Genomic DNA, 22053 nt, shown 5'->3' on the forward strand with positions numbered 1-22053 from the left:
AATACATATCAACTATCCAACAACTATCAAGTGTTTGGGCAGCTAAAGCGACATTTGCTGTATCGGATGCCGCCGGGCGATTGCAGTGATTATTGATAACCTGCAGGTTAATAAGGGTGGGGAGACCTTTCGTTTGGAACCTACATACATATGTACATATGTTACTGGAACTGGTGTCGAACACTATCAAGATTTTCCAGATAACGGAAACTCTATTTTCCATGCATTGTAAAGAGAAATATGTACGACGATCTTATAGCTAAAAACTCGAAGGGTTTGGGTTAAAATTAAATATTTTGTAGCACACTTTTTTTAATCCACATTTCAGTATTTACCCGATTGATTGGTGGGGGCCTTTACTTCAAAAACTCTGTCTACGCCAATGGCGTTAAAGATAATTGCTAAAAGCATCATTCGGCACTGAAGATTAAATCTCCGACTGCATAAAGCTTAAATACATATGGTAATTTGTAATGGAATCAACTATTCATTCCAAGCTTTAGAGTCTAAAAAACGATCCAGCAATTAACTCGTTTAAAATAAGAAGACATTTTTTTAAACTTAATTAAAATTAAAAGTAGTTTTTTAAGGAAGTCCAAATTTAAAGTTTCAATGGATTTGATTTTCTTAGCTTTATACCAAATAAAAAACGCTAATATTTTTAACATAGAATTAAGGTTTCAGCAATCCTATAACGTTTGAAAGCTTGTTCCTTTTTAATGACTAAACAGATTATACATATGTTCACCGCATTTATACTGTTTTTTTTTTTGTTGCCCTAAAACCCCCAACAGATCCTGTACAGCCGATTTTTTATTGTGGCAGATGGTGGTTTGAGTTGTACCTATTCGACTAGGAACCAACAACCGTTAATTTACGAGCGGACACAGTAGTCATATATTTCGTTAGGTATTGTTGAGGGTTCTTGGGTACTTTTTGAAAGTACACCTCCGGGGTAAATCAGCCGACAGGGTATCAATTATTCGTCTCTTACGCTCCTTTTGCCTTATTTGTTCTGGTCCGTTCCGTTCCGTTCTGTAGCTGTCTATTGCTGCTGGTGATAATCCCTGGACCCCGTTTCAATCTCGTCCACACCTCAGGGCCCAGACTCAGGCTCAGGTCCTGCTGCCCGGGTCTTTGGCAAGGAAAGGAAAGGAGGCAGCAAAGCCAAATTGCGTGTGCAAACAGAGCTGAGCTGCAGCTTCATTAGCGAGGGTTGCTCAGGACAAACACATGCACACAGTCTAGTATGTACGACAAACACATGTGTGTGCACTGGCGTTTTATTATTATTTTCTTTATTGTTTAGCGCGTTATAATTGGGGTGCCTTGAGGGGGGTCCAGTCAGGCAGGATATTCTAATGCTCGTATATGTGTGAAGGTACATGCATACATACAACTACATATGTCTACAGTGCATGCACTCTCCCGGAAGACCTATATTCTGTTTACTCAGCTCTACCCAGTGCAGTGTAGTCATACACGGCTAAGAGGTTGTGTTGCTGAGTGGCATAAACAAAGCGTCAAGTTAGTCGTTTCCTCATAATAGTCTTTAAAAAACTATAAATAACAAGCGAGTTTTTTAGCAGATTTACAAATAATTGTACTTTCCAAATTGTTTATTTTGCTTTAGCTTTTATAATAATAAAAAAGTTCAACAACAAAAAACTAATTGTAAAATGTTCAAGGCTTTTGTTCAAGGCAATTAAGTCGTCAAAATCCATTTACCCCAATTCAATTGATTAAATGTAATGATGAAGTTATTGAAACAATTCAAATTCATTTCGTCGTTAAATTTTAATATCAATGCGCTTTTCATGAATTTCAGTTTTTTTCAACGTTTTGCACTCTAACAAATGCACTTAGCAAACCAACATCCATATAATTCTTAAACGATTCTCTGCTTGTTTGTCACTTTGAACGTCAATACAGATTGATAAGGGTATGTTCAATACGACAGATTGTCCGACTTGTTATCTTCGTTCGACTTTGGGAATGACACCCTGTGTGCTAATTAAATAATATGTAATTTCAGTTATCAGGACTAATGAATTAAGGCTGCTGCTTGCAAAATAGTTTAGGCAGAAGGACCAAATTAGCATACAACAAGCGAACCCATCTCAAATGTAAAGTAATAGACACAGGTACTAGCCATAACTCATACACATGCCACACACACGCCCCACATTCAACCACTTCCCCTGGCCCCAAACTTTCTGTTGCAAACCCATCTCGGCTGTCAAAAACAGTTTATAACGCCTGGAATTATGCCACACATAAATCAAAATTGACGCGTAAACAAATATGGTGACATGTGGGGCATGGGCGGAACTACGAGCTCCCCTTCTTCGGATCTTATTTCTAGCATATTGCCTTGCTAAAAATGTGTAAAATTTATGCAGATTACCAAAATTGCTGGAACCGATGCCAAAATGGAAGCTAGAGTTAAAAACGAAGGCGTTGTTCTTTAGTGGAAGGAGATTACAAAAATAAAAACATTCTGCCAGCGACGAAGGATTGGGCCTATTATTTGAGACTGACTTGCGCGGTCTGACTAAAGTCAAGGCAATTTACTTAAGTATTTTAGAACTGATATCAGCATGTTTTTGAATCCTTTAGCAAATTTAACAGAGGCCAAAAACAATATATTTAATTATTGTTATTAACTTATAAAACAAGGACATTTTGTACGTATGAAAGTCGAGATCTCGGAAACTGCTTAAAATGTAAATTGGTAGGGCAAAAACTGATGAGATACATTCGACAACATGGAAGAAATGATTTTCCTGTTCCTGATATTAAATAAGTATAATCATGATATATTATTATATTTTACGACCTGTCTGAGAGGACTAAAAGAAAACCAAAATTGAATGTTCGTCCCGAACTCGTCGTCATCGCTTGTTCAAAATAACTTTCTGTGATCACTCTATGCGCATTTCCGCAACGGACATTCTTAATCCTGATTTGGTTCGCCGACACAGATGTTACTCAATAAATTAACGACCCAAAGCCTAGTACTCAGATCGACGTGCAGTTCCGCCAGCGGAAAACCTTCATAACCGAAGTTTCAGAGTTCACCGGATTCGTGGAATTCGGTCTTACTGTCAATCAGCCAGACTTGTTGACAAACAAAAAACAATTAAAATTTTTTGCTCAAGCTTGCAATTATTATATTTATATAATTAATATTGTAATGTTATGTAATATTTAACAATTTAAAATTATGAATTAAATAACCACGAATAATGTCCGCCGGTTATCAAATGAATTTATCAGATTTATTTGGATGATACTTGGATGCACCAACAAATGCTTTGATAAAATGCTTTCACAAAATGATTTGACAAAATCTGGTAGATACTTCATTATTTTTTAATTTCAAACTATATGTCTTTATTTAAGGCTATACCAGTATGACACTTTCAAAAACCTTTTTTTTCATTGACTTATTTGATTATCTAGTTTCTACTTTAAAAGTTGTTTAATAAATGATAGCGTACTAAAGATCGACCGCCCAAATGAAAAAAAAACGCTGAATGAGTTTACTAGACAATGATTTCTTTTTGATTAAAATATTGTCATTTGGCATTAAAAAGTACCATTTTAATTCCAAAAATTAAAACAACGCCATTTTGTTAGTTTTACGATGTTTTTTAAAGATTGTAGGTAGTTGCATAAGAAAGAAAGACTTTTTTCCTACTCGCTTGGCCAGAATCATGTCAGCAGTTGGGGAAGTTTTTTTTGGCACCTTTCAATATTTTCTGTAAATTAAAAACCAAAAAATATAGCTAAATATATACCTCAATATTTTCAACAAACTTTTAAACATTCTAATGAGAAGTTAACACTGGTAGGGATTAGAGCCCCTTAACGTATGAATGTATTGTGTTTCGCTAGATTTCACCGTAGTAAGCCTTTACTTAATTTTTTTATTCACAAGCCGCCTATTAAACTAGACTAAATAGCCGCAAGCTTGGCGAGCAGTTCGTACAGGTCGGTGACAAATTTAGAAGACACATTTTCCAGGGATTTATGCGGCAAATTAAATATTTTTTCTCACCAGGCCAGTTGTGGGGTTGGCGGGAAGATGTCTAAATAATTAGATAAACATTTAAGCTCGACGAGGCAGCCAGCGAAAAGGAAAAGAAAGTAAAACGAGGCGAAGTGACAAGGAGACGGACGGAGACACATTATGGTGTGAGAGAAGGATGTTTTGGGGGGAGGAGTACGTGACCATAACATGAACTGCTGCCACCGACCTCTGCCCCGCCCACTGCCCTCATCCCACATCCCACAGCCCTCGCTCTCGTTTTGCGGGCTCAAAGCGGAGAGACGACGACAAACAGGAAATATTTAACGTGCCAACAACAAAAGTGAAATATAAATAAAAATAATAATAATGGGCAGGAACGTAGGGAACGCTGTGAGAAAGAAGGGCGCTCTTCTGTTTTTTCTCTTTCTTTCTCTCTCTCTCTCTCTCTCGAAAAATTCCCTTTTCGTATTCATATGTATAATATACGGGGAACATCTCGCAGGGAGAGCGCTCTCTCTTGAAAATTCTCGGCTGGTTTTCCCGTTGTTCCTTACGAAGAAGCCAGGTTTTTAGGCCATTTTCTCTCCAACTTTCGACCGCGACGGACGCGCCTGCAGATAGCGGACTGCAGAATCGAATCAAAGATACAGATACGGTTCGGCTTCGGTGTGTTGGTGGGAATTTCTTCTGCGGCCGCCTCTTTTTTGGATATATGGATATTTATGCTTCGCGTGCCCGCCCGTAAACGCCAGCGTGTGTGTGTGTGTGTCTACGCGTGTGTTTGTGTGGATAATTAAAGCAACAACGTCGAGTCGGATACGAATACGAAATGCTTTAAGACCGAGATTAAAGTTGAAGGTCGGTCGGTGTTTGTATGCGGAAAAGCGGACAGGAAAACGGATCGCCTGCCTGGGAACACGGATAGCGATAGCGTTAGCGTTCAACGTTAGTATACCGACGAAAGGCTGGAGTCGTTAAGCCAAAGAATACGAATATGCCAGCAAAATAAAAGAAATCGTGCATTGCTCCCTCTCTGGTGCTGCGCATGTTTCTCTGCCTGCATTTTTAGTTTCGCTCGACTATTACAGCATGCTTTACATTCCGTTTACATCACGTGTTAAATAACTGCTGGCTGTCACTGTTCGCGACTTTGTGTGTGTGTAATTGTGGGCATTTGTTGTTGTTTGCCCAAGCAAATATGCAATGATTTTTGCGACCCTCCTCTACCCATGGCCTTCTTCATTCATGCCTTGTGTGAGTGCGGGTGGCGTTGGATACACACACCCACACCCCCAACACACAAACACACATACACACACACGACAAAGCCAACTTCTGGCGGAAGTGGAAGTTGCTTTCGGTGTGTGCGTGTGTATCTAATGGGATTTTCTAATAAAATTTAAATTGTTGCCGCTTTTGCCGTGCGGCGTTCTATGAATTTAATATGACCCCAGTGTGTGTGTGAATAGGGGCCATAAAGCTTTACTTATGGCTGGAAAATTAAATAGAGTGCATAATTTAAGCATCAACTTTGCGTTGAATGCATAATAAACTGCTGCAATTGAAAGGCGCCATCTACCAAAGGACTAGTGCATAAATATCGGATAACTTTCACCCCAGGCTCAGTGGCATAGCAGAATGAACTTCAAACGGGCAAAGGGAAACAATTTCTATCCTGCAGACGTAAAGCGCAAGGGCCGTCGGCAAACAAAAAGTTTTTGTTAAAATATGTCAAGTAGAAATCAAATTGAATTAACAGTCTGAAAGCAAAGTGAGATTTAGCAAAAATGATCCCGAAAGTTAAAAGTTATCACAGCAAAACAGTCTATAAATATTTTTAAAAGCCCTTAATTGGAACGCTTTTCGGAAAGAACAAACTGAAAAACAGGCAATTTAAATAGTATAAATCATCTTAGATTGTTTCATCCTAAAGTAAAACCAATTATAACCAACTCTACTTTTAAAATATGCGAATAAATGTGGTATTTTAAAAAATTAAAGGTCTAACTTATTTTAAAACGAAGAATGCACAAGTGTAGTATTAGAAAAGAAAACATAAATGAACAAAATCAAATCTTAATTAAGAACACAACACAGTTATACAATCATAAATACAACCATAGTTTATTGGACTTTTTGTTTAATTTACAGTTTAAAAACAATTTTAATTTTACTTCGAATATTTACTCTCTTTTTTAGCTAGTCTATTTGTCATTGGAAATTGTAAGACCCGTTGGAATGTTATAATTACGATTTTTACGAAATCTAATATTGTTTATAGATTGTGATACAGTGATTGGGACTTCTCTCATTGATAGTCGAGCTCTGTTACATGCGTAAAACTTGTATACAAAAAAACTATACATTACAACTGATTATAATTTTCAATATTATAACGGGCATAAATCTAACTTTCTTTAATTTAACTCGATAAGATTTTTAACAGCGTTTAGCGACGAATATAAATAAAACACAATATTATTTAAAAACCTTTACTAGCACCAAAACAAACAACTTTCATATTTTCTTTACCCCGAAAATCCTATTAGTAAATTTTTCTAATAGCCCAGTATAAATTTAGAATTTTCTTTTAATAATATAGAAGCGTAGAATTTTAAATAAAAAAGTCCTAGGTTCGTTTACCTCATTTCAAAAACAACAAAAATGCAGAAAAAATAAGGGCGCAGTTAACATCAATCCGCCGGAATAGGCTTATCACAAAAGCAGCAGCGTGGTCGTCGTAATCTGTGGGATCTCCGGGGGTAGACAAACATAAAATATAAAGTGTTTCCATTTTATGTGTTTTATTCTCTTTTATATTCAGAATTCATGTGTTGAAGGCCTGAAAATTCAGTAGGTACTGATAGGTAGAAAGCCGCTGCTGATTACGAAGGGTCAGAAAACTTAAGCAAGCCGTCGGAGAATATTAAACTTCTGACCGAGAAAACCCAAGAACGATTTTTGGTCTGGAACCCAAGCTTGAAACATTAACTCCGAATTTATGGATTCGTTTAACAAGCGAGGGCAGGTGGAAAACAACTCCCACTCCCATGTTTTCCTCCAAAATGATCATAAAATATTTTACAAATTCTAAGCAATCACATTTCCCTCTCCATTAAAAAAAAACGTCAACATGAGAGACGTTTTATACTTTTTTTCAAATTAACATTAATGGATAAATCAGGTTGATATAACGTGCATTTACATTTTTTTTTTAAATATGGATAAGAAAATTGTATAAAATTGAGTTTTACTCTATGCCTGGTCACTTAAGATATTAAGATTAAGATTATTATTAGGATATGGGCATACCCTATTTAAAAACCCTGGTTTAAATCCCACCGCTTAACAATTATTTTTTTTATTTAAAAAATGGGATTTGTATCCAACAAGAGTGTTTTAAAACATATGTAAATTTGATGTTGTATTTCGAAGAAGAATAAACGTATATTAATTACCAATATGGGTGCAAACGTACATTTTATCATGATCAATTTTTTATTCATTGTAAAAACTCTCCAACTCGAATTCCAAAATACCCTTTTTCTGTAACCATAGGATATTTTTGTATACGTGCAGTCCGTTCATCCCGTTTCGCTCCCTCTCCCTTTCTCCCTGTGTTATGTACGTGTGGGTATACAAAACCGCACAAACACACACGCGACTTGGGCTACCTGAAACTGAAATTTTCCCGCATTAGATTGCGGCCCTTGCCTTCCATTCCTCTTATTCCCACCGTTGTTGTTGTTGTTGCTGCTGCTGTTATGTTGCACGCGGACAGACAATCGTAAGGAAAGATAGAGAGAGAGGGAGGAAAGAAGGAATGTGGAATGAAAGAGGAGAGGGAGTTTGCCTTTATTTTCTTCCTTTTCGGGCTAGCTCTTTTGTTGGCTCTTTCTTGCCTGTTGTATTCTCGTGCTTTTTTTGTTTACTTTATGCTTTCGTTTATCGACCCGTTTTGTGTGAGTGTGCTACATATGCGGAGTGCGCTCTCTTTCTCTGTTTTCCTCTCTCATTAGTTCTCGCGCAACATAATTTTCTGATTTCTCGCATTGAATAACTGACCCTTCTTTTGTTTTCATACACATTTTTATTAGTTAAGTCGGGATGGACAAGTAAATTCTTGTGCGAAAAATGAATACAAAATTACTTTATTTTGTTGTACTTTGCGCCTTGCACTTAAATTCTAGTTTCGTATCTGCCTGCTATGATTGTTTTGGGAAATAATATCAGCTGTTAGACGCGCTGTTAGCGCTTACAGTGTGCACACCGATAGTTCCGCGCGCTCTCCAACCCTGTCAGGCAAATAAACAACCAAAGAATAAATGAGTCGTTCCCCAACACTGCCAAGCAAATAAACAATCAAAGAAAAAAAGAGAGAAAAAGCGTGTAAAAAAAGACTAAAGCATAAACACAAACAAATTAAAGGTGCAAAACAATGTAATTGTTTAGTTGGTGAATTAAAATTGGCAGACGATCGTTTCCCATCAGAGATGCAATCCCCTTTCCTTGGCCCGCGTCCAAAAGGTGTGGCTGCAACCGAGGGCAGCTGTAGCCACAGTGGGGCCAGTGAAATCTCCCCGAATATCAATAGTAACCCAACAGCAAAAGATAACACCCGTACTTATCAAGTCCCCTTCTCCTCCTTCTGTTTGCAGCGGCGTTGCCACCTCACTGAGCTGCGCGGACTCCAGCACGGGCTCCAGTGAGGATGCGTCCGATCCCGGCTCCCCGTACAGTGCGCACTCGCAACTGAGCGACCCGCCCGACCCGCTGACCAAGATGCCGCCCCAGATCCTCGGTAGCGCCAGCGGCAGCAGCTCCACAGCGGCCGCCTCTCCGCCCTCCGGCAGCGCCCCCCAGGTGCCATCATCGCCAGCCATCCACCACAGTCATCTCAGCCAGCACGGCGGCGTATCCAGCAGCGCCATGTCCAAGCCGACGACGCCCCAGCGCCACAACAACCCGAGCCTCGTGCCCACGCTCCAGTGGCCGTGGAACACCAGCCTGGGCAGCACCTCGACCGCCGTGCCCGCCGCCACGGCCAACAAGAACAAACGAACCGCGGCCGGGGCGGGATCTGGCATGGGAATGGGCACCGCCGGCGGAGACGCCGCCTGTCTAGCCGGCGGAGGAGCGGCGTCCGCCAAGAAGGCGCGTAACGAATTGCCCAGCTCCTTTGATGCAAGCAAAAGACTGAAGGTGGCCGCCATGGAGGAGTCGCAGACCAAGATTACCGGCTTCTTCAAGTCCCAAATGAAGCCGTCGCCCGGCGGCGGAAAGCTGTCGCCACAGCCCGGCCAGCAGAGCAATCCGGCCAACACGCTGACCATGAGCACGCCCGCCACCACCGCCTCGCTGAACAAGTACTTTAACATCCTGTCGCAGCTCAAGGAGCAGAAGGCCCAGCAGCAGCAGCAGCAGCAACAACAACAACAACAACAACAACAACAACAACAGCAGCAGCAGCAGCAGGCGGCCAAGACATCACCCACACCCGCTGCAGTGGCTCCGGCTGCTCCTGCGGCACCCGCCCCGCCTGTTGTCACTCCTAGTCCCAGTTTGCCGGTGCCGGCTCTGAAGAAAATCGAGCGCAGCACCAAGCAACCGGCCAAGATTGCACAGGTAGCGCCCAATCTGCGCAAGACGCCGAGCAGTGGATCCTCGAACAGTTCTTCATCGTCCTCGTGTAGCTCCTCAAATGGCTCCAGTACGGGCAAGTCCCCGGCCAAGAAGCATGTGGCGATTGCTCCCCGGACGCCGGAGATGAAACAACAGCAGCAGCAGGGCAAGGCGGCCATGGTCTACCGACCGCCGGGAACCAGTCCCACCCTGAAACAGAAGCCGATCTCACCACCCGCCCCCGTGGCGGCCACCGTACCCGCCCCCGCCCCCGCACCAGCTCTCAATCCTTCGCCCGCTCCCGCCAATCCCACGCTCTACCAGCTGCCCGTGCAATTGCCCAATCTAGTCCAGCTTCCGCCTCAGCTGGCGGCCGCCGCCAACATCATGCAACTGAATAACGTGGCTAAGGCGGCGGTGGCCGCGGCGGCCAACAACAATGCGGCCGCTCAAGCAGCGCAGGCGGCACAGGCTGCTGCCGCCCAGTATTTCCTCAACGGCACGGTCTTCAAGCTGCAGCAGGTAACGACGGCCACCACGACGACGGCCACAACGGCCACGTCGGCGGCGGCCGCATCGGCTGCCAATCCCTTCGGACTACTCAATTTGGCCACGGCGGGCAATCCATTCGGCCTGCCCAACGCCAGCGGCCAGTTTCCCATGGAGGCCATTCCGGGAACTGGGAGCTACCTCCATCATCAGCTGCTTCTTGCCCGGCAGAACAACATGAGTTTAAACGGTGAATATTATACACATTTTAAGATCGATTATTTTAAATGAGTCTCTACTTATGTAAGAAAGCAAGAAATCCATTCAAAAGCTACAGGAAAATGCATGGGAAATTTTTATTTTTACATACGTTATTGTTGCTCTTAAAAAATAAATATATTTTTTGTTTAATTATGATTTAAGTAGATAAAAGAGAGCTAAAACTTCAAAAACTAACAACTACGAATTAAAATATTCATAGAAATGCTCGACTGGATGTGCAGGAACGATGATTTAAATCGAATTTGTCATAGGAAAGAACGATAGCTTTAAGTTATCAATATAACGCCGCGGCTTAAATGCATATAAACTAGAAGTTGCTGATAATGCGAAGAGACTATCCAAGAAATGTTTGTTGTGAGTCCGGATAAAAGCCGACCACTGTTAGACTATCTTGAGTAGGTTCCGTGTTATACTGGTGGTGCCAATCACCGAAAGAAAAATGTTCATCAAGTGTCCCCAAAAATGGGACTAGAGAGCGATAAAACCTACAACGTCAAAAAATAATTTAAGAACTACTAGAAAAGAACCAAAACTTGCCCAAATAACTAACTATTTAATTTGTGCTTTGTATTTTACAGAAAACATGGCTTCCAATTCTTGCGGCAACATGAACTTTGTTAATCCACTCAACAATCAGCAGGTTGGACTCAAGGATAACAAACTATATATAGTGAACTCGGCGGAGTACCTAGGTTACTTAATGAGCTTGCAAATAGCTCTGAACAACCAACAGCATCAGCAACAGCAAATCATCTCTGCCACACAGCCGCCACCGTTGGCGGCCACGAACAACAACAATAACAACAACAACAACAACAATACGAACACTGCCACTCAGCCGCCACCCTTGGCAGCCACGAACAACAGCAATTCGAACACTGCCAACAACTCGACTGCCAGCAACAACAACAACAACAACAACCACAATGCCTCGAATAATTTAAGCAACATCAACAACACTGCCATACAGCCTCAGCGGGCGATTGTGAAGCCGCCGATGCACAGTTCCACGCAACCGCCGCCGCTGGTGACGATTTCCTCGATGCCCTCGATGCCCTCGTGCTCCCCGGCAGCCGCCTCTTCGCCAGCGGCCAAACGGGCCCTGCCCGCAGCCAAGCCATACCAGAAGCGACTGACCACCAAGGGCAGAGTGGGTGCGGCACCGATCATAGCCACGCCCACCACGCCGCCGCCTCTGGTGCCCACATCGGCCACCAAGGAGCTGGGTCAGTTGCGCAAAAGCACAGCAACCACTGGTACCGCAACAGCCACGCCCACGCCCGCACCCACACCGACGCCCACACCGACGCCACCGCTGGTGAGCATAGCGCCCTCGAAGCTGACGCCCACGCTGAGTGTGGCCAAGGCAGGAGCCGCCATGAAGCTGGCCAACAGTGCGCCCGATCTCTTCGACCTGGTCAAGAACTCCAAAGTGGTGGCCAAGGCGTCGCAACCGCTTACGCCGCTGCCCTTTAGCTCGCCGAGCAGCAGCAGCAGCAGCAACGGCAGCAATGGCAGCCACTGCCTGCGATCCTCGCCAGCACTGTCCAGCTCGAACTCTTGCACCCTGTCGGCCTTTAGCAAGATCAAGGCGGAGACCACGGAGCTGGCCTCGCAGACCGGCTCCCTGGCCTCGCTCTCAATGCCATCGGTATCGCCCAAGCCCCAGAGCTTTGCCGGCCAGCTGCCCAAGAGGGATCGGGATCGCGATCCGGAATCGGTGGTGGAGACGCTGAAGCACGACCTGCTGCCCGACTGCACCAACAGCAATTCGAACTCCAATTCGTGCAGCAGCAGCAGCAGCAGCAGCAGCAACTACTCTCACTCGGTCAGCTCGGCAGCGGATCTCTCGCTAGAGGCCTCTACGCCCGCCCCGTCTCCCGCGCCATCAGCCACGCCCTCCGGCCTGGGATCACCCTCGCCGGCCGCCAGCAACATGAGCGGCAGCAGCCGGCGAGCGGCCAGCCAGACGGACATGCTCAGCGAGATGGTCACCTCGTCGTGCATCTCCAGCGGTGGCGATGACTGTTCGCAGGCCACGGACTCACCTCCGCCGCAGACACTTCCCCTGCAGCTGGGCAAGGGCGATGACACCAACACTCCTCCCACGCCCACCGCCAGCGGCGTGAGCAGCAGCGGGAGTAGCAACTACGATGAGGAGGACGACAAGTCGGTGGCCTCGCTGGAGACCCATCAGACGCACAAGCGGCTAAGGGACCTACCCACGCCGGAATCCGGCATCGGTGGAAGCCTGAGCAACAGTGAGAGCAGCAACTCAATTGTGGATGCGATGTGAGTAGAGTTTAGAAGTGTAAGGTTTCAGTATGGCTGCCAAAATTGTAAATTAAAACATATCGTTTACATTGGAACCTTTTTGTCTTTAAAAGATAACTAAAAAACAACTCAAGAATGCTTTATTTTTGTTTAATAACTAATTAATTGGCAACCGTTCACTGAGTTTTAAGCTTTGACTAATCCAAAACGATTCCCCCAACAGATCCTCGAAATCAGCCTCTGTGGGACCGCCAACCACTGCAGCGAGCAGCGTCTCCTCCTCCTCCTCCTCCGCCGCCTCCTCCGCCGCCTCCGACAGCAACTCGCTGGCCAGCAATGCACCTTCTCCCGCCTCACCGGATGATTGTTCGGCTGCACCGTCGCCCGCCAGTACAGCCGCCTTTCCGCCCAGCACTGTGGTGGACATTGCGATGGTCGAGGCCACGAGCAAGTGTCTGCCGAAGAGCGCCATCTCGCCGATCCTGTCGCAGCCAAAGACCATTCGCTTCCCGGCTGGAGCGGGGGCCGGCGGCAAGGGGGGAAGCGCCACGACGGCGTCTGCTACTGGGACAAGTGCAATAAGAAGCACGAGAGCAACTCCAAGCTGCTGGACCACATGCAGACGCACCACGTCAACACGCAGACAGGTCCCTTCGCCTGCCTCTGGGTGGGCTGCAAGGTGTACAACAAGGAGTCATGCTCGCGCCGCTGGCTCGAGCGCCATGTGCTCTCCCACGGTGGCTCCAAGCAGTTCAAATGCATCGTCGAGGGCTGCGGCCTGCGTTTCGGCTCACAGGTGGGTCGATGCCGCTTCCTTTTTTTTGATTCAGCCCCTATAACTACTATCTCTCCTCATCCTTCAGCTGGCGCTGCAAAAGCATGTGAACAACCACTTCAATGCCACGGACAACGCCAAGGAGAGCACGAGCAAGCGCACCTCGGATCCGCCCGTGCCAAAACAACTGCGGAAGAATGGCAAGAAGCTCCGGTACCGCCGTCAACCCTTCTCAGGTAAGTTATAAGTTACAAGGGTATGCACAGCTATCGACAGTCTTGAAACCTTTTTAATTGAACGAAATACTGAAATAATGAACGAATTCACATCTTCATTTGTCTATGTGGCGGCTATGGAATACAGTTCTTACATTTCTTACCCGTTTTAAATACATTTATAAAAATGTTATGGAATTAGGATTGATTGATTGATAGATTCTAGAAGAAAGTCGAGAGATAGGTCCAATGAAATAGCCAAAATTAAAATGATTTGTTGACAAAATTGACCCTATCACCATGATAAGTGTACAAGGTGATTAATCGATTGCTTAACTTACAGCTCGCATGTTCGACTTCTTCGACACTGGCATCATGGAGGGACTGCAGCACCGCCTGCGCCAGATAAGCACACTCACCAACGGAGCCCAGGCCATCGAGTTCCAGGGTCAGTGCCTCATGCGACGGCGCAACAGTCAGGGCGGCTACGAGTGCTTTGTTCGTTGGTCCCCGCGCGAAATGTAAGCTAAATCTCAAGCCCAGTCATTTGCCCAACAACTCTTTCTAACAACTCGTTCTCCCTCCGTTAGCATTTCCGATGAATGGCTGCCGGAGTGCACGAACCGAACGCGCCAGCACACCAAGGTGCTGCACATCAAGCAGATGCGACCGGCTGAAAAAACACGTGTGGACAGCTTGTTGAGCACGGCCTTTCGGCTACGTTATGACTCCCAGCTTTTCGCCGACGATTATAATGTCAATGAGCAGCAGGTGGGCGAACTGACCGGCAGCGACTGCGAGGAGGATGGCGGCGATCAGGACGATGAGGACGAAGATGAAGACGAGGAAGATGAGGAGGAGGAGGAGGAAGACGGCGGCAGTAGTTCGCGCAGTGCGAGCTGCGAGACGGTGTCCAGCTATCAGCAGGTGCTCAGCATCGCCAAGCTGCAGATGCAGCAGCGGCGCAAGCATCCGCGCAAACCACCCAAGATGGTGTCATCGGCGAGGGAGCAGCTGATCACGACGGACGCCCTGGTGCCCATCTAGGGCACTGCCAGAATTCTAGTATTCTCTAAGTAATTAAACCGAAAAACGACAAACGAGTAAACAGTGACAAGTAGACTAGTTAGCGTATGGCCTAAATAAGTTACCACCTACGCATATATCCCCTTATGTATAGAATCTATAAGTACGCCGCTTTGTTCAGTTTTGTTTTGTTTGTTCAGCGTAAGCAGCCGTTTAGTTTATTGTTCCCATCCAACTGTCGTCCATCGATCCTTGTACATATAATATTTGCGGATGGACAAGTAAGAGTCAGGAGCATTTACAAGTAGTAGCCACCTTATAGCAACCCACCCGCGCGTTCTAGCAAGTGCTGTTATGAACAAACGTCCTAGTTTCTAGAGTTGTAGTTCTAATTTAGTTCTAAAAGTGTACATTTAGTGAAGATTCATGTGGGAAATGACCGACTGGACAAGACTTGTTTCAAAAGCCAATTTTATGTTGTCTATCTATCTATTTAAAATTTAAAGTAAAATTTTGTTTTCTTTTTGTTTGCTTTGTTGCCCCGCGTCGTTTTGTAATGTACACCTAGAAACTGGCCAAACTTACACTGAAAGCGAAAAAACAACGCACACAACTGAGCAGTTAATGTTTAAGTAGAGTAAAGTGACGTGGAAGAACACAAGACTTGAAGCATTTACCGCTACAAAATACGAGAAATATTTGTAAAACATTTTGTACTCAACTCGAACAGCAATGCAAACAGTTATAAGCCTAAGTTAGACCCGAGCCCAAGACGATTAACCATTAATTTAGTGCAAATCGAATGCCACTTTCGCCAATTCATCACCATCAGCGTCTCTAGTTCGTTTTGTGAAAATCCAAGGAGACAGAAAAAGAAGAGCATAATGCAATGTACATAATAGAATATAACATTAACTAGTTTCGCTTATAAACTTACATTTAAACTATTCATTTAGAACTTAGCCAAGGCAAATCCCAAGTAAACTATGCAAAATAAAGTTATTGAAAAGAAAATCAATTTAAATGCAAAATGCAACAAAATAACTCTTATGTTTCAATTTCTTATGATTTAATGGACAAACAGAAAAAAAGATTTTGAAGCTGAAAAATTCGATGATCATTTACTTACTACCTACTACCTACTTTTCTATTAGGTGTACATATCCGAATGGCAAAACCAACACCAACACTTTAAGCATATGAGCTAAACGCTAAACCCTAAGTTATAGTTTTCTATGCCAATGAATTTATACGTGATTAAAGTAAGTAAAATTCGAATCAAGAGCAAGAGCCGCAAAACTATGAAAACAAGAGTACTCATCACTGCCAAAATGTAATTGAACAACAAGAACCCAGTTGTTATTAACGACTGATTAATTTAGTGTGCGAAACGAGCGCAGGGCCAGGAGCAATTAAAAGTATTAACTGCTATATCCCATACCCCATACCCCATTACCCATACCCCCAAATTCCAGCTCGAGCACTTTCCCTATGTTGCACAATAACAATAACAGTAACAATATCAAATATATCTGTGTGTTGTCTTAAGTAGATATAGTAGATGCGTCTCTGTGCCCCTCAACTAGTTTAAGCTTATAAGGAAGAATCAAATATGTATTAATGTACGTGTACTCGTATATCCCCCTATGTCTGAAGAGGAGAGGCGGGGTGCCTCGATCACAGCCTGTATACATGATTTAAAGCAATACTCTAACGATAATCGCAGATCAAGCTTAACAAGCTTTGTTGACTCTTCCATTCGGTTAGTTAGTCTTTCGATGCCTTTCGCCCGAGTTGTTCAACGCTTTGTACTGCACAAGGAGAGTCTAAAGATAATGGTAATGATATCAAACATGAATCCATGAAAAGTAAAGAAAAATAAAGGAAAATAATGGAAAGGAAACGAAAAGAAAAGAATAGAAATTCAAATAAAATAAAACTACCTCAAATTTTTGCAAGCATAAAACACACAAAAGAATTTTTCGAGACAAGTTTTCTAAAGCGAAAAGAGTTTATAGGTGCAGGCGTTATATACATACATATGTTGTCGGATGGGCGAGACAGAGATCCAGATCCGAACAGGGCAGAGCCGAGAAACAAGGGAATGTATACACGAGTAGTACACAGACACAAACAAACAAGGGGAACCGTAGGCTAATTCCATATTTTGCTAATATTGCATACAGTCTGTAGGATAAGCAACCAACCATGCAGTTAAACTACATTTACCTTCGCTTTTCCTTTTCATTTTCATTTTCCTTTTTGGTCGCCTCGGCGGATCAGCCAATTATGCATTTGCCTTTAGCCCTGAGCTCAGTTTGGGTTTGTACATAGATTAGTTTGCCCAAATACGAGATATAAGTATATTCAAAATCATAACCATAATTTTAGTATTACAACCGCTTTAATGAATTGCAGAGAGACATTTATTAAGCATTCATAATTATGGTAATTAGCAGGCGTACATATACATATACACACGTATACAGGAGAAGTATTTCTTAACTCACGATTATTTCGAGGTACATATGTATGTCCCAGTTGATTCAGTTGGATTCAGTTCTGGCCAAATTAAAGGCAGAAACACACACAACAGCAGCGATCTTGCTTCGATTGTAACTAATGTAATCAAAAGAATTATATACATATATATATATATATATATTATTGAACTCTATATACACAACATAGTATGTACAAGTGGACTCAAACAGATTCTGAAACCGAAGAACATGTAACGCGCTGAGAAATGAAAAATATATGAAAAACAAGTATTATGCCAGCTTGTCCGTTTTATTTCGGTTTTAGCCAAGGGATTATATTATATGGTATTACCTTTTATCCTCTTAAAGATCCCACTAAGGCGAGGTCTCTGCCGAGGATGCTGGAATTTTAATGTCGACTTGGAAAAGAACTACAACAAAATATTCAAGATCTAAGATTCTTTCAAAGGCACTGGGAGCACGCTTACCTCCTTAATTAACATGAAGCAACACTATTTATTTATATACCGCTACAGCTATAGCAACGTAAAAAGAAAGCAAACTTTGGCGAGCCAAACTTTATATACCCTTGTAGGTTAAAAAAAAAACATTCTTTAAGCCGACTACATTTCGATTTTTATGCGTATAAGTTTAAAAACAGTGATGCTGAATTTTTCGAAATATAAGAATAGCAGCTATATAGTCTTGACCCAACATAGTACGGTTTACTTACCAGTGAGTGAAAGTGTGATTAATCTTTAAAAACGTTGTGTTATAGAAATAAAAATAAAAAACTCCGATTAATGTATTCATTTACTGGTCGTTAAAAATGCAAGTAAGTCAATTGTGAATTTAAGTCATACATCACTCTAGTACTTAAAACGAGTATTCTCTCTATGAGTTATATTTATAGCTTTTGGAGTTCTAACGGGAAAGTTTTCCTTATCTGTGTAAAATTTTAATTTCGTGGGCAAAAAGACTTATATATGTATGTATATAGTAAAGAATAGTTCTACCGTAACAAATGATATAGGCATCAAAAGGTATCACTTTTACAAGAGTGTGTGCTTCTAAGAGTTTTAGAAAGTCATTTGGTTCCGGAGTTGGGGGTGAAATAATTGTTTTCTTATATAATATGTCTTATATTAATTAATAAAAATATGGGTCCAACGACACAACAATTAACTCAATCTAATACTCCATTTAAAAGATATTCAATAAACAAGAGTAAAACAGCATTTATGAAATGAGAACGTTTAATTAAGATTGCTGTTTTAAATTTTTTTTTAATTCTTCGACATATAGTAATGGTTAAATATTTCAGAATTGCGGTTTTAATTTCATCAAAATCGGAGACTATAACATAAAGCTCACATGGGAACAATAAAAAATGTAACCTTTTTTTTGTAATTTTTTTAATAATTCAGATTTATGCTTTTAATTTTAATAAAATCGGAAGACTATATCATATAGCTGCCATAGGAACTATCGAATAATTAAGCTGCAAAACATCATAGCTTCAATGTTTTTAAACATAGAATATTTAATTTTTTCAATAGCTGCAAGGATATATAAAGTTCGGCTGCCGAAGTTTGCTATCTTTCTTGTTTTATTATTTAAATTAACGTTATGGATTTTGAAATTTCAATTTTGGTTCCGTTTGTTTATGGTTTTAGTTGTTGTTTTTAACTTTGTTGTAAATTGTGTATATATATTTAGTAGCACAAGTTTTCTGAAAATTTTTCTTTTACCTGGTTTGGGGATCATTGAGATCACAGCACGCTTCCGTTGGGTAGGGAAATGGCGTAGCCGAAACATGGAGTTGAACAAAAGTACAAGCAAAAATATACCCTTTTTTTAAGAGTGCTTAAGCAACTCTGCTATCGATGCCGTCAAAGCCTTGAGCCTTGCTGGGCTAGAGCTTCCTTATTTGAAGACAAACACCTTGCGGACAGACTTGTCTTATTGGCTCGATTTCTTGAGAGGCAGCATTAAGAAACGCCAGTGTTTCCTCCACGATTTTCCAATTCTTTGGTAAAAGCCAGCGAAATTTAAGAGATAGATCTGCACCAATTGTTGTCAGCACGTTTGATTGGCGATTCTGCGAGGGGACTTTCGTTTTATCGTCCTGGCTGCTTTTCAGAGGTTGAATCCATATGGCTTTGTTGGATCAGCATTGCGAAGTATTCGTTTTTGGTACTGTGAAGCGATTTCTTGACAGGATCGACAGGATCTCGCGACCGAATGAATCTGCAACGCAGCGATCTTTTCAACCTCACCAGATCCAAGACCTTAGGTTTTAAAAGACCATAATGTGGATCTGATGAGTTGATTTAAATTTGGATATTTCGGACAAACTGTTCGGTAGCGTCACAAATATCATCAGGAGAGCTCAGAACCATGAGATTAACAAGCTGATTGATGGCTGCTTGAAACCCGGGAAGATTTGCTGTTTCGGGGAAGAATTTGTGTCCTACGGGGGAGCTTGTGAGCAGCGGGTCTTAGTTCAATCACCAAAGGGATATGGTCAGAACTAAGTTCCAAGCCTTCTGAAATGGTATGAATCTCAGAACGGGCAAGAACCTGTATATTTGAGCTAAGTATGCAATCAGTCAGAGTTCTTCCCCTATCTAAATAGTTTCGAGAGCCCCATTATCGATGGTGAGCATTCTAGTCTACGGCGATCAGAAAATGTGGTCCTAATTCCTGAAAATGGCTATTAAAGTCATCAGTGGAGCACTGCGAGTTTGGGCAATAAACGGACGCAATAGCTACTTCGCCCTGGTCAGTTTTAACTTTAGCACCCATGCATTAAACATACTGATGTTCTATTTTAAGGAATTGGTAGTGACTAAGACAGGATTTAATTATGATTGCAGAGGCTTCTCGATGACGATCGCCTGGATGATTAGACCGGTGAATGACGAACTTACTCTCGTTTTGAAATATATTTTATTGACACTCTTTTAATGGGTTATACACTTAAAAGGTGGAAAAAAACGAATTTTGCAGATTTATTTTCCGAGAAAATTTATTGATCTAAAAATTTGTTCACTTATTATGGTATCTTTTAACTGTATTTTAAAGGCTTTGTATTAGTACAAATATTTTTTGGAAGGGGGCTACAGCTAATCTCCCGGAGTTCCTTTCAAAAAAAATTTTTTTTTGAACTGGGTCCACCGAAACAAAAGAACCAACCAGATTTCGTTAAAGTAATGTTTAATCCAGTAATGTATCAAAGAAAAAAACTATGTAAAATTTAAAAAATGAGGTCTTAAATTGTTTATATTATATTCGATTGATTATTAAAAAATGTATTTAAGAAGCTCCTGAGAAATTTCTACAAAAACACTTTTAAAATTTGTACTTGTACTTTAAAGCACTGTGAAACTCATTTTAAAATTTGCGTGTTATTTCGAAATTCTTATTTATATGTACACTAAGAAAAAAAAATAAAAAAAATCAATATTTTTAAATTCTAACTGTATACAGCCCCTTAAGTTTTAGTACTCCCCAAACATACATCCTCCATGCATTTTTGGCGTTTTAATAACTTAACAGTATTCCAGTTCACCAACTGAAATGAACGTTCCGAGCCGCACGCTTCCGGATTTTTCGCGCAAACGTAACTTTTAAAGCGGGAAACAAATTTAAAAAAAAACGCAGGATCCGTAAGACTTTGGAATTATGTTCTGGGTAGTTTTTTGGTCTTTATCTGATCCATAGCTTGAAGAAAGAACTTCATAGTGCCCACATAATCCCTTGTCGTTGAATTGGTATCCGTGACTACTAAGCTTATTAAATAGAATCCTTGGGGAAATGGCGGAAGAAGACTGGTTTCCAGATACCCGTCACGGGCGGTTAGCTGACCCTGCAGTTGGAAAACTAATGGCATTTACTGAAGCACAAGCAGAAAGTGCAGAAATACCGAAAAAGGGCAAGAGTGGTTAACATTTGTGAAACGCTTGAACAGCTTCCAGATAATGACGCCATAAGGTATAAAGTTCCTTCTCTCTATCACCTCGCACATTTTGATAGAGACGTCAACTAAAAATGGCTTGTACTGATTACTGTAGTCCTTCATAAAAACTTGCACTCGAATCTGAAAATTAAACTCTATCACTTCTGATACTATCAAGAATTTTAACGTTTCCTTACGATTGGGTTTATCAAGGGCATAATCATGAAGCAATCCATGTTTACCACCGCCATATTCCAATTAATTGCCTTCACATGGCAAGAAACGTTTGTCACCCGAGTCTGATTTACCTGGCACTCCATTTTGTTAAGCTTATACACCAACTGAGTATCCGTCTAGCGTAAGAAAAAAAGGCTATTTGGTTTAATCTTAAACTGGTCTTAATATCTCACTGTTTGCCAAATAAAGCAACTGCTCAGAAGCACCAGCCACGCAGATAACATTTTTTTAACTGACTCGGTTTTAATAAATTTAGTATTGTAAACATGTTTAAATCGATTTATAATTTGTTTTTAATGGTAAGCCAGAAATCAATATTTTATATTAATTAAACAGTTTTTCAATAATTATGCTTATCAAATGACCAGAGAGTAAGATTTATTCGACAAGGCTAATACTAGCTCGAATACTACTAGCTTTGCTCGAAATTTATGAAATATAAATTAACATATAAAGGTAAATGCCCTCAAAAGTATAACTAACTCTTTGTTTGGCAATTGTAGGTTTTACTAATCTGTTCTATCGGTCGGAACCAAATCGTCTTTCCACTTTAAATAAACTAAACTATCTTTTTTTCTCAATTTGTCAAAATTTGAGACCATAGAAAGTATTTCTTTCACTATGTATTTAATAACACCACCCATAAAATAATA

General features: G+C 41.7%; 2 protein-coding genes across 2 annotated transcripts in view; one reads left to right on the top strand and one right to left on the bottom strand.

Annotated features, from left to right (window-relative positions):
- The window catches only part of LOC108145104 (zinc finger protein jing), a 133988-nt gene extending 116487 nt beyond the window's left edge, over positions 1–17501 (top strand). The window contains 7 exon segments of the mRNA XM_041707635.1: positions 8695–10397; positions 11008–12721; positions 12927–13234; positions 13237–13499; positions 13567–13714; positions 14037–14214; positions 14284–17501. Coding sequence (XP_041563569.1) covers positions 8695–10397; positions 11008–12721; positions 12927–13234; positions 13237–13499; positions 13567–13714; positions 14037–14214; positions 14284–14740 — 4771 coding nt within the window. The 3' untranslated portion in view covers positions 14741–17501.
- Positions 17502–20863: 3362 nt separating this feature from the next.
- On the bottom strand, positions 20864–21624 carry LOC108145052. Its single transcript, XM_041710844.1, has 3 exons — positions 21574–21624; positions 21361–21516; positions 20864–21304 (listed from the first exon to the last, which is right to left on the bottom strand). Exons 1-3 carry the CDS (start codon positions 21622–21624, stop codon positions 21098–21100), a joined length of 414 nt encoding a protein of 137 aa, XP_041566778.1. The 3' UTR covers positions 20864–21097.
- Between the last annotated feature and the right edge of the window lie 429 nt (positions 21625–22053).

Source organism: Drosophila elegans, unplaced genomic scaffold, assembly GCF_018152505.1.
Source record: "Drosophila elegans isolate 14027-0461.03 unplaced genomic scaffold, ASM1815250v1 contig_133, whole genome shotgun sequence".
Classification (NCBI taxonomy): Eukaryota; Metazoa; Arthropoda; class Insecta; order Diptera; family Drosophilidae; genus Drosophila; species Drosophila elegans.